At 33.0% G+C, this 12,949-nt stretch overlaps 1 protein-coding gene across 1 annotated transcript; it reads left to right on the top strand.

Annotated features, from left to right (window-relative positions):
• Positions 1–6,727: 6,727 nt before the first annotated feature.
• On the top strand, positions 6,728–9,608 carry LOC104242225 (CASP-like protein 4D1). Its single transcript, XM_009797248.2, has 3 exons — positions 6,728–6,981; positions 8,063–8,198; positions 9,065–9,608. Exons 1-3 carry the CDS (start codon positions 6,773–6,775, stop codon positions 9,098–9,100), a joined length of 381 nt encoding a protein of 126 aa, XP_009795550.1. The 5' UTR covers positions 6,728–6,772; the 3' UTR covers positions 9,101–9,608.
• Positions 9,609–12,949: the final 3,341 nt, after the last annotated feature.

Here is a 12,949-nt window from a genome sequence, read left to right as displayed (position 1 = left end):
TAGCTTGAGGGATTAGGAGTTGTGTCCTACTTGCTATTTTCTTCTTGTTGAGTACGACGTATAGGCATGGTGACGAGTATCTATACGTTGGTGTCGAGCATGACCGTGAGTCTTAAATTGCAATTTATTTTGTTTCTTGAATAGTACTACAGATGCTTTAATTGATGGTTCTCGATATTGAGCAAGGATTAAGTTTGTTTTCGTGGAAATTACTTATAATTGAGTATTTGTGTTAGTGAGATGAGTATAAGTTGGGTTAAGATTGGTTATAGTTGTTTCTTCCTCGCCGGGACGTATTTACTTTTACTGTCGAATCCCTTGACGGGATAGTGTAGCTTATTGTTGATCCCTTACCGGGACTCTTGGTATGGTTGTAGCTAAAGGAATATAAATATTTTGTTGGATCGGGTTGCACGCCGCAACAATACTATATATGTAATGGGTTGCACGCCGCAACAATGTTATGTTGGATCGGGTTGCACGCCATAACAATACTATATATGGAATGGGTTGCACGCCGCAATAATGTTATGTTGGATCGGGTTGCATGCCGCAACAATGTTATATTGGATCGGGTTGCATGCCGGAACAGTAATATAAATGGATGGGATTGCACGCCGCAACAGTGTTAAATGATTGCGATCGGGTTACGCACCGCAACAGTGTTATTATGGTTTTGTTGTAAATCTTGAATTGTTCTCTCATATTTCTCTTAAGTTTCTGTTGGATTGGATATTTCCCCTGTAGCATGTACCCCTCCCATGTTAATTGTTTATTCCTGTTTATTTTCCATTGTATATTATATAACTGCACAAGTTTATTTGGAATCTGGTCCTAGCCTCGTCACTACCTCGTCGGGGTTAGGCCAGGCACTTACCATTACATGGGGTTGGTTGTGTTGATGCTACACTCTGCACTATGTGCAGATTCTGGAGCAGCTTTTGGACAGTAGCACTTGGGGAGCTTGCCTTCAGTCTAGCCAGAGATCCCTAGGTAGTCTTGCAGACGTCCCCAGGCCCCGCGTTCTCTTCTACTTTATTATGTACTCTGTTTTCATTAGATTTCGAGACAGATTGTATTTCTTTCAGACAATTGTTGTAGTAATCTTAGTCCACCCGTGATATTATGACACCGGATTCCGGGTAGACGTGTGTTGTCATTATCGTACTGGTCTTGTTTATTATATTAGATTAAGTCTTCCGCTTGATTTCATTTATCGTTAATATCTAAATGTTAGATACCTATTAATTCAGATTGTTAAAAAGGGTTAAAAATGAAAGAGTTAGAAATTTTCTATGTTTAGTGGCTTGCCTAGCTTCTACGAGTAGGCGCCATCACGACTCCTGAGGGTAGGAAATCCGAGTCGTGAAAGACTGAGATACGATATGCTAATGATAGTTGTGACTAAGTACATAACTGCAAATTAAGCAAATAATTTAACATGTAACATGACATCTGTGGGTCCCAACAGTACCAGCATGTAGCCTAAGCATGATTTCTAACATGAATCATAGTTCCAATTCCATATAACAATGAACAAGTAACAACAATGAGATAGAATAAACAAGAACAAGCCTTACGTCAACAACGGTTCACAATACCAATCTCAACTTTAGAAACAATACTCAGTTATCGCAAAAGCCCATAAATGCGGTAAGAACGGTCAATTTAATAAGTAACTAGTCTAAGCATGGATAACATGATCAAAGTAAGCAATAAATTACAAGGAACAAGTCCCACCCGCATGCTTTAACCCAACAACAATGCATAAGTATTTGTCACCTCACATATACGTTGTACCCAACATCTAAACATGTAACAAATAGACAAGCAAGTCCTAATTCCTCAAGTCAAGGTTAACCACGACACTTACCTCGCTCCAAGGATCAAGTCAAAGCTCAACCACAGCTTTGCCTTTCAAACAAGCCTCCGAACCAATATAATCTAGCAAATTACTAACCAAACAATTCAAATTAAGCCTTAGAAACTACCCATAATTGCAAAGGATTCAATTTAGGTCATTATTGAAAAAGTCAACAAAAGTCTCCCGGGCCTGCTTGGTCCAAACCCAAAATTCGAACTAAAATCGGATTACACATTCACCACCAAACCCGTTTATGTAATTTGTTTTGAAATACGACCTCGATTTGAGATCTAAATCCCAGTTTTACAAAAAATCCCTAATTCTACCTAAACCCCCAATTTTCACCATGAAAATACTAAATTTTTGGTTGGAATCTTATGAAATGTAATGAAAGATTGAAAGAAAATAGGTTAGAATCACTTAACAATGGATTGGGGAAGAAGGGTTCTTGGAAAAATTGCCTCTAGGGTTTCTTGTTTCGAAAATTTGAAGAATAAGAGAAAATCTTATTTTTTTAGCTATTTGATCAGTTGTAGATATCGCAATTGCGACCTGGGGTTCGCAATTGCGAAGACTCGGCATCTATGCTATCATTGCATTTGCAATGGTTGGTTCGCAAATGAGAACAGTGATCATCCGCAATTGCGACCCAAAATATCGCAAATGCCACCAAGCCTCCCCAGCCCCACTTCGCAAATGCATAGTCTGTTTCGCAAATGCGAACTTGAGATGCCCCACCTACTCTTCACAAATGCGAGGAGTTGCTCTCAAATGAGAACCTAACAGAGCTCGCAAATACGAAGTCTGACCTCGCAATTGCGAGGTCTGAGGCCTGCACCAGAACTGAAACGCACCAGCACTTTCCTAAGTTCAAAATTCACTCTGTAGCCTATCCGAAACTCACCCAAGCCCTCGGGGCTCCAAACCAAACATGCACATAAGTCCAAAAATATCATACGAGCTTGCTTGCACGATCAAATTGCTAAAATAATACCTAGAACTATGAATTGAACACCAAATCAAATGAAAATTTCAAGAAAACTCATGAACTTCTATTTTGACAACCGGACGTCCGAATCATGTCAAACCAACTCCATTTCTCACCAAATTTGACAGATAAGTCATATATATAGTAATGGACCTATATCGGGTTCCAAAACCAAATTACGGATCCAATATCAATAAAGTCAAACATTGATCAAACTTTCAAAGTCATTAAGCTTTTAAACTTTCAAATTTCAACAAAACATGATAACTCAAGCTAGAGACCTCCGAATTCGATTTCTGACATACGCTCAAGTCCCAAATCACGATACGGAACCCACTGGGGCCATCAAAATACGGATCCGAATATATTTTCTCAAAATATTGACCGAAGTCAATTCAAATAGATTTTTGAAGCAAAATTTCATATTTTATCAGTTTTTAACATAAAAGCCTTTCGAAAAAATACTCGTACTGTGCAATCAAATTGAGGAAGGATTTAATAAGGTGTATGAGGCTTCAAAACATAGAATTATGTTTTAAAACATAAGATGACCTATTGGGTCATCACATAGTTTCCTACTTAAACTATTCGGTGTCCCCAAAACCCCCTGAACTATATTACCCTTCATATTAAAACTCCCTCATTGAATTCTTAGAGGTTCTTCTAGTACACGCTCCTAATTGTCTAAAAACAATATGCCAAGCACTACACGTGGCTATTTAATTCAGCCAGACACCCGCCTAAACTATCATTTTTTTGTCAGACACCTACTTAATCTATCTAGTGTCTCCAAAACTTCCCTGAACTATATCCCATTTATATTAAAACCCCATGTTGGACTTTTAAAGGTACGTCTATCTAACTATATTAACTTATAATTTGTACAAAGTTTTTATATTGTTTACTCATGATGTATTACTCTCGAATGATTGATTGATTCTAGGAGTTTTTGGCCAAAATAATATCTAATGTATTGTGTTAATTTTAGGTTATTGTGTTTGTACTTTATGGTAGACTCTAATTGATAAGTCCTTATTTATATTCACTTTGTAGCACAGTTAAAATATAAATAAAGGCATATAGTGTTGTATTCTTAAAACTCAACTTATATTCATTAAAAAGATTACACAAAATTAAATTTCGCAAATAAAAAATTAATTGCCCAGCAATTATATTCTCTAATTTCAGATTACATAACGAAGGTTCAAGAGATTAACTTTATTCTTTACAAGGTGTTGAGATTAATAAGAATATTTAAATTAGTATTCTTTCAACAATATGTGCAAGACATAAAAGAAGACTAAAAAAAGAAAGAGAATAAATAATTTCAGAGGAAACAAGAAATGGAGAAATTTTTCCAGAGGAAACCCATATGGAGAACTGAAGAAAAAAGGTTAAAAAATGAAGAAGAATGTGAAAGACAAAGAAGAAAGGTGAAAAAATAAGGAAGAATGTTGAAAAATGAGGAAGAAATATGGATATCACTGAAATAAGGAGAATATTTATTAAAAAAATAAAATTGAAAGAGGGTTAGACTAATTAACCATTATTTTCTGAGAAAATCTCACTTTATACCCATTAATTTCAAACTATTTACCCTTTAATGCTTAGGCTCAAACTATTTACTACTCCTATCCGTGCGTTCCAAACTATTTTATCACGCGTTTTAGCCACACCCATTTTTTCACAAGCTTTAAACATCTCACTGTATCCAATAACCTCAGTATTCTCCATACCTAATTTCCATTTTAGCTCCTCAACATTCACCAATATCATCAACCTTTTCGCTTCCTCGTACGTAATAAAATCCCCATTATTCATATTATTCTTGTTTTCCCCATTCCCTGTTGAAATTGTGCTAGTATCCACCCATCAATCGGGTCGACCCGCAAAAACAAGTTTCCAACACTAAAGTACAGGGCACAATTCAAAAACTAGATCATAGGAAGAACATATCAATTTTTGTTGTTAACCCATAAGTTCAAAATGCCAGATCTGATTTTTTATGGTGTTTTACTGTTGAAATTCGTTAGTTATTGTTCTTTGATGTGTAGATTGTACCTTTGATGCTAGTTTTTGGAGATTTATTGTACAAAAATTTAAATCCACCATTGAAGGACCTTGAAGCTTGAAACTCATAACTTAGTTTGTTTGAGTATTTAATTGTTTTGATCCGATCCTGCATGAGTTTGTATGGAAAGTTTGATTGGAGGTTGTAGCTAAAGTTTTAGTCAATTTAGTGGAGATTTTGTAGCAGATTTTAGAAATTTGGGTTGAATTATAGTTGAACCATGGAAGAAGACGAATTTGTATTGTATACCCAAATGGTATACAAATATACCATTTTGTATACTATTATAGTTTACAATATACTACAACGGTATATTGTAATAATCGAAGAAGAACACAGTTACCTAAAAGTATACCGTTACAGTATACAATATACTATAGGAGTATATAGTTATACTGCAATAGTATACTATAATAGTATACAATATATTATTATAGTATACTGTAATAATATGCAATATACTGTAACATTATGCTGTAATAGTATATAATATACTATAATAGTATACTTATTACACGTAAATTCACTTGTTTTTTCCCTTTTAATTTGCTTTAAGCTTTTATACAGCGTGAGGGGCAAATTGAAAATGCAAAAAAAAAATTATAGTATGATATATAATGTAACGGTATACTCTTACAATTAGATCCTTTTAGAATTTTTTGAAATTTTTATTGACAATTGATATTATTTCAGTTTAATAATTGAATTAAAATTTTTTTACCTCTTTGCATACAATTGTATACCTTGTTGGTATAGCTATATACTATACTGGTATCATATGTTAGTTAATATTTTTTTGGTTGTATTAACTACATTTAATTGATACACAATTTGATTTTTCTTTAGTAATAATATAAAAAAAGAATAATAAAAAATAGTGACAACAGTAAATGAAATTAGATTATGAAGAAAAAAAGAATATAAAAAAAAGAAGTTAAATGAAATTAGAAAAGGAAAAAAGAAAAAATAAGAAGAAGACGAAAAAAAAGAAAAGGAGAAAAGAAAAAAAAAAAGAAAAAAGAAAAGAAAAGAAGCATAGAAATAAAAAAGAATTGGTGAATAAAGAAAAATTTTCCCACAAAACCTACTATGAGTAGGAAATGTAATTAGTTTATGGGTAGAAAAATAAATAGGTAGATAAGGTAAATGGTTTTATTTTTGTGGGTAATTGTGTCAAACCCCCTTATTTTCTATTAGGTGCGCCATTTTGATGGCTTTTTTCAACTACCACACGCTTCCAAGCGAGTATCTGCATATGTTATGCCAGGTCAGTGATGAGGGGGTTTAATACGAGAGGCAATATAACTCAGGAGGGTTTTGGGATACTGAATATTTTAAGCAGAAAATTGACAAAAATATGATAATTTAAGGGGGTTTTAGGGTATTAACCCAACCAATTCAAACTAAACCATAGTAGAATTTTTTTCTCCGATTTGACTCATGCACCCCTAGTGCCAACAACACCAAGGAACTAAACCCATCTCTCTCTCTGCCACTTAACACGTTGCGTGGCAATTATAGACTCCAAAAATTGTAGTTCAAGGGGTAATGTAAACTTTAAGTATGCAACTTATAAACTGAGTGACATCTAGGGTCTTTTTTGAAGAAAAAAAATCTAGTGCATTTTAAATTTTATTAATATTTTAAGACTAAAAAAAAGAAGAGAAAGAAACCACAGGAATTGCAAAACAGTAATTAAATAACGAAAACTTCTTCCTTTGAATCAGTCACTTTCAACATATCACGTATAACGGAATCTAGTCCTTACAAGATTATAAAAAGACAACCATTGAAAAAATTTCCTAGTGCTATGGTGAAGAGGCTTTTCAGGTAAAAATAAAAAATAAAAATGGCTGACTTACCTCAGTACGACTTTAATGAAAAGCCATCTTCTTCATCATCATCCAATAAAATGCCATTGTTTACACTATTGGCAAGGGTGGTAACCTTAGGCTCTTGTGTAATTTCATTAATTGTATTGCAGAATAATGAAATTACTTGGATGTACAATGGTATGGAAGGTGGGAGATTTAACTACGAGGGTTACAGTTCTTACAGGTAATTAAGCTTCCTAATATCCTTATTCTCCTCAATCTCAATCATCACACACTTACAGTGGCCAATTGATTAAACAAAAAAGAACGAAATAATTATATAAGATCACGAAATTTTAGTAAATCTATCTGGCACGAATTTAAATATAATGGAGTCAGTGGTTTCAGTATTGGATGCCTAAATATATAATGTGTTCTTAACACCTACATTCTTGAACAATCAGCAATTTAGCGTATATTTTGTTAAGGAGATTATAAGTTGGAATTTAGCGTATATTTTGGGAATCTGATAAAATTAGTCTAGAATAGACATTTGTTCGTTTGTTTCTTTTTTTTTTTTTTTATCATTTTGTGAGTGTTTTCCCATAAAGCTTTTTCCGGAAATTATATCTAGCTACTTTCCATTCAAAACTTTTGTTTTCTCCAAGAAAACTTTCTCCCCTCATTGTTTAGTGCGCTGCGGTTCATGCAATTGCTATGTTAATGTTATGCTTATATTTCGATAATTAATATTCCCTTTCTTGGTCTTCGTTTGAGTTGATCAGTTAGTCACCTTTTAACGAATTTGTTTGTTGCAATGATAAAATTAAAGGAATATTAGAAATGCTCAAGCTTAAGTTTCGTTGAAGATTTAGTGCCCGTTTGGACATAAAATTTGATGGAAGATTTTTCCAAAAAAAAATCATTTTTTTTCGAAATCAGCGTTTGTTCATAAAATTTTCATTTTTCACTTAAAGATACATTTTGGAAATTTTCGAAAATTTGAAAAAAAAAAACAAAAAATTATTTTTTAAAATTTTCACTCACAAAATTTCAAAAACAACCCAAACTGAAATTTAGGTCCAAATACAACTCTAAATTTCAAATACCATTTTTTTGAATTTTACAATTCTTATGTCCAAACGCCTACTTAGACTGATTTTGCGTTTCAAATTTTAGAAATGACGCATAAAGAAAAGTTGGAATTTTTTAACTTAATTGGTACAAATTTCATAAAATACTATATTATAAGATCATACAGCTTATTTTGCACGGAAATTATTTAAAATAGTGTTAATGATGATGATTATTGCTTATTTATACAGGTACATGTTTGGTGTACTGGTAGCAGGAATTGTTTACACTATATTGCATATTCCCTTCGCAGCATATTACCTGGTAGCAAAGAAACGTCTCGTAGACCACCAGGGCTTTCGCATGCTTGAATTTTTTGGTGACAAGGTTAACTACTAAATTCTTCCTTTTCATTTTTTTCCAGATATTGAAAGCATTAATATGTGCTCACAATGTTTTAAAACATGCCTATTTTCCTAAAATGTTTAACATTTTATATGTTGATCGCATAAAATTGCTTTTATCATATCACCATTTTAAAGATAATTAAATCCAACTATCCATGGACTAGTAACCCGTAAAGTGACGCAAACAATCGTTTATTGTAAGTTAAATTACGCTGATGATATAAAAATTAAATTAAGATAAATTTATTCTTAAATTATACTCTCTCTGTTTCAGTTTATGTGAACCTATTTCCTTTTAGGTCCATTCCAAAAGAATGACATCTTTCTAAATTTGATAACAATTTAGCTTAAACTTATAATTTTACCCTTAATGAGAAGCTTTTATAACCACACAAATACTCTGGCCCCTTTTTGGCTTGTTTAGAGCCACAAATTCTAAAAATCTTCATTTTTTCTTGAATTTTGTGCCCAATAAAAAAGGTTCACATAAATTGAAACGGAGGGAGTATTAAACAATGAGTAGTCATTACCAGATTTTTACTGCAATATTTTTTTTTGTTGTTGTGTGTTTTGACAAGGATTTGTCAATCACTAGATTGAGATGCATGCAACATCACATAAACTATTACTCCCTCAGTTCACTTTTAGTGGTTAAGTATTCTAAAAATAAATTTTTATTTTTACTTATCATTTTTCGTATATCAAGTGAAAAGTAATTTTTTTTTCCTGTTTTGCCCTTAGCATTAATTACTCATTTCAAATTATTTTTCAATTTATTAAAACTATACATCAATTAATATGGATATTATGGTAAATTATGTACTTTATTTATTACTATTTCTTAAGGAGCGTGCAAAGTCCAAAGTGGACAAGCAAAAGTGAACGAATTCAACTTAGTTGGATTTTATGCGGATCATATTAGCGGTATTGGCAACTGGAGCTGGAGCAGCACTAGGTGCAACAGTGGAATTATCAAAAGCTCAGTTCCCAGATTATTATTCAAAACAGATGCATAACTTCTTGTCGGTGATGTATGCCCCTAGTACACTTCTTGTAGCTGCATTTGTTAGCTCTGGAATTTCGTCTGTCCTCTCATCTTTGAATCTCCACAAAAGTGATGAAGACTAAAAAAAAGTAGATCTTTTCACGACAAACTAAAGAAATATTCAAAATATTGTACCCAAATTTTGGGGTGTTGTATGTTACTCTTAATTTGTGGTGTGGATATCTTCATATCTTAGGTTTACTAGTTAAATTAGTTAGTAATTTTTGTGGAGAATATCAACTCAGCTTTATGTGGTCTGTAAGTTGAAGATTTTAGTTTATGTTTCTTTGTACTACTGGTTGAGATTCAAATTCTCATATGCAATATATGTCATAGATTCTCATGGTCCTTGTGTTATGGATCTTATAGTCATGGGCCTCACTGTCGTAGCCCAAACCCATGTCATGTATTATCGTTAAAATAATACGCCCTAGCCAGTTTTTGGAATGGTCATTCAAAAATAGCCAGTATTTGCAAAGTCATTGAAAAATAGCCACTATTTTACTGCAACAAGGACCGGTCCAGCATAATATACTGAAGATCGATGCACCTGTATATGAACTTCCAGCATATTATGCTGGAACTCCAACACGCGGAAAGTTCCAGCATAATATACTAGAGATTGGAGCACCTGTGTATGAACTTCCAGCATATTATACTGGAACTCCAGTATATTATGCTAGAGTTCCAATATACTTATGTTGGAATTTCATTATAATATGCTGGAGTTCCAGTATACTTATGCTGGAATTTCAGTATATTATGCTAGAGTATTTTCCAGATTTTGAATAGTGTTTTCGTTCAAATTTATCTTTACATGTAAAGTGGTTAAATTTCGATTACTTTTGAAACTGTGGCTATTTTTAAATGACAACTTGTAAATCTGGCTATTTTTGAATTTCTCCCTGTATTATCTGCCTAAGGTGTTATATACGGGGGAAGTGCACGATTAGCCACTAATAACACATGTATTTACTTTTAAGCCACTGTTTAAAATGTCTTTTGTCTTTAGCCATTGCTTTAATAAATTTTAACTGCCCTGACAAAAATACCCTTATGCTCATGTCCTTAACTTTTGAACTTAATTTCAGGACTACATGTCCTTAACTTTTGAACTTGAAACTCTAAGTTTAGAACTACATGTCCTTAATTTTTGAACTTAACTTCAGGACTACATGTCCTTAACTTTTGAGCTTGTTAGTCTAAGTTCATGACCTATTGTCCTTAACTTTTGGGGTTCTTATCCTAAGTTCAGGACCTATTTTCCTTAACTTTTGAGCTTGTTAGTCTAAGTTCAGGACTTCAGGACCTATTGTCCTTAACTTTTGAGCTTGTTAATTTAAGTTCAGGACCTATTGTCTTTAACTTTTGGGCTTCTTAGCCTAATTTCAGACCTATTGTCCTAACTTTTGAACTTGTAACTGTAAGTTCAGGACCTATTGTCCTTAACTTTTGAAATCTTAGTTTCCATGCCAATAATTCCAAGATCTTTGATTAACACGTAGAGACTTAGATATTTGTAATTAGAGTCAAAAAAGTGAAAACTCAAATTGATCAATTCTCGTTCAAATGGTCTAACACATTCCGTTGTGCACATTTGCCTTTTTATTTAAATGTCAATAAAAATGACATTCTGATAGAAAGAAAAGCGTAATGAAAAAAAGGGTAAAAATGTCTCGTGGAAAGAAAACGAAATTGAAACTAGGATATCTCCGGGAAAGAAAACGAAAAATGAGTGGGTATCGAACTTGAGAGAGAAGCAAGGATTTGGGAAGAAAAGCAATGGAAGAAGGGTAAAAATATCTTTTCATATTAATTTTAATAGAGTAGTGACTATTTTTGCTCAACATTAGAATTGCTCGATAAAAAATAAATACCACCTTAAATAGTGACTACCCCACGCCATTTCTACGTTATATACACTCCTTCTTCCGTCGAGTATTATATTCACATGAATTTGTTGGGCCTGCCATGTCCACAATTAGTTGTTGAAGTTCTTGTTTATGTGGGAGAAATTCAAAAATAGCCAGATTTACAACTGATCGTTCAAAAATAGTCCAGTTTCAAAAGTAATCAAAATTTAGTCACTTTTCATGTAAAGATAATTCTAAGCGAAAACACTGTTCAAAACCCAGAAAATACGCCAGTATATTATGCTGGAGTTCCAAGATAAGTATGTTGGAACTCCAACATAATATGATGGAGTTCCAGCATAAGTACACTAGAACTTCAGCATAATATATTGGAGTTCTAGCAAGTATATCGGTCCAGCATAATATATTGGAGTTTGGAGCACCGGTGCTCCAGTCTCCAGTATATTATACTGGAGCCAGCAAAGTATATCGGTCCAGCATAATATGCTGGAGTTCATATACAGGTGCACCGAACTCCAGTATATTATGTTGGACCGGTCTATTGCAGCAAAATAGTGGCTATTTTTCATTGACTTGGTAAAAGCTGGCTATTTTTGAATGACCAATCCGAAAACTGGCTATACCGTGCTATTTTTACTGTTTATGTGGCAGGCCACATCGCGACAGAAGGAGAGCATTAGTTATGGGTTCCAAACGAACTCAATAGCTTTTGCATAAATTATGTATTTGTATTAAAAAATCTAAAAAATATGTATAAATATTAAATTGCGATTTCATTAATTAAAACAAGTTATGAATTAAATGACAAACTCAGAACCGATGAATTTTAAATTCTAATTTCGCCTTTGATCACACACTGTTTGTCAAATATGGTCTATCATTGTAGCTAATGCGAAGCACCGCTACACATTTCATCTAATTAGTTTCTGGACACGTGGGGCAGAGAGGTTGTTTCCAATAGACCATCGAGATCCTTCCCTCCAAGAACTTCCCATCTTGCTCTTGGGAAGACTTGAACTCACAACCTCTTGATTGGAAGTAGAGGTTACTTACCATCAGAGCAACCCTCTTGTCTTAAATACAACTTAAATGTTTATACAACTTATATTATATACAAAAAGTTATTTGTAGTTTGTTCCATATTTAAGTTTTTTTTATCCTTTCAAATTTGATTTAAAATAAGTGTCATTTTAGGACAAGAAGAACTAATTGAAAATTTTAGTAACTCGGTTGGTTGATTACCTGATTTGTATAACTTTCTAAAAAGTCTTCCCATGTTTGAGGAGTGATAAAGAATAATTTAGTTAAATAATTCTTATAATTTAATGCAAAATAATTTTTTAAATGGGTGTGACGCCTACATTGATAGGAGAGTATTATTTATGGAGTGCAAAAACGTTATTGGTAATTTGTGTCTCATTTAATATTTCTTACATGTATTTAATACATGAAATTTATCGTTAGTATAATTAAAATTTTAGGTTTACTGTAAGAACGCAATTATGATCTTTTAATTGTTTATGAATGTACAAAAGAATTTGAAACGATTAAGAAAATTCTCCTTATGTATCCCATATTCTTTCATTTAGTATATGAAATGGGTGGTGCAATGCAAGGCGATTCTGTGTTTGACAAAGTGAATGCTTGATTGTCTTACTCCCATAAAAAATATAATAAGTAAATAGTTAGCTTGATTGTGATTCTGGACTAAGTTGTGGCCTATTGTTGTCTTTATATTGTGTGTTTGGGGCTCAATGTTGTTCCTTTTGTTTTGGAACTCATTAGCTAATGAGAAGATTCTATATAATCCTT

Source organism: Nicotiana sylvestris, chromosome 11 (assembly GCF_000393655.2).
Source record: "Nicotiana sylvestris chromosome 11, ASM39365v2, whole genome shotgun sequence".
Lineage (NCBI taxonomy): Eukaryota > Viridiplantae > Streptophyta > Magnoliopsida > Solanales > Solanaceae > Nicotiana > Nicotiana sylvestris.
Note: the sequence above shows the minus strand (reverse complement) of the source record. Positions and strands in the feature narration are given on the sequence as shown.

Excerpts from the sequence above, each read along its gene's own strand:
- LOC104242225 (XM_009797248.2), top strand. The coding sequence starts at position 6,773 with ATGGCTGACTTACCTCAGTACGACTTTAATGAAAAGCCATCTTCTTCA. Across the intron at positions 6,982-8,062 it reads GAGGGTTACAGTTCTTACAG|GTACATGTTTGGTGTACTGG; the intron begins GTAATTAAGCTT and ends TTATTTATACAG. Across the intron at positions 8,199-9,064 it reads TTGAATTTTTTGGTGACAAG|GAGCGTGCAAAGTCCAAAGT; the intron begins GTTAACTACTAA and ends CTATTTCTTAAG.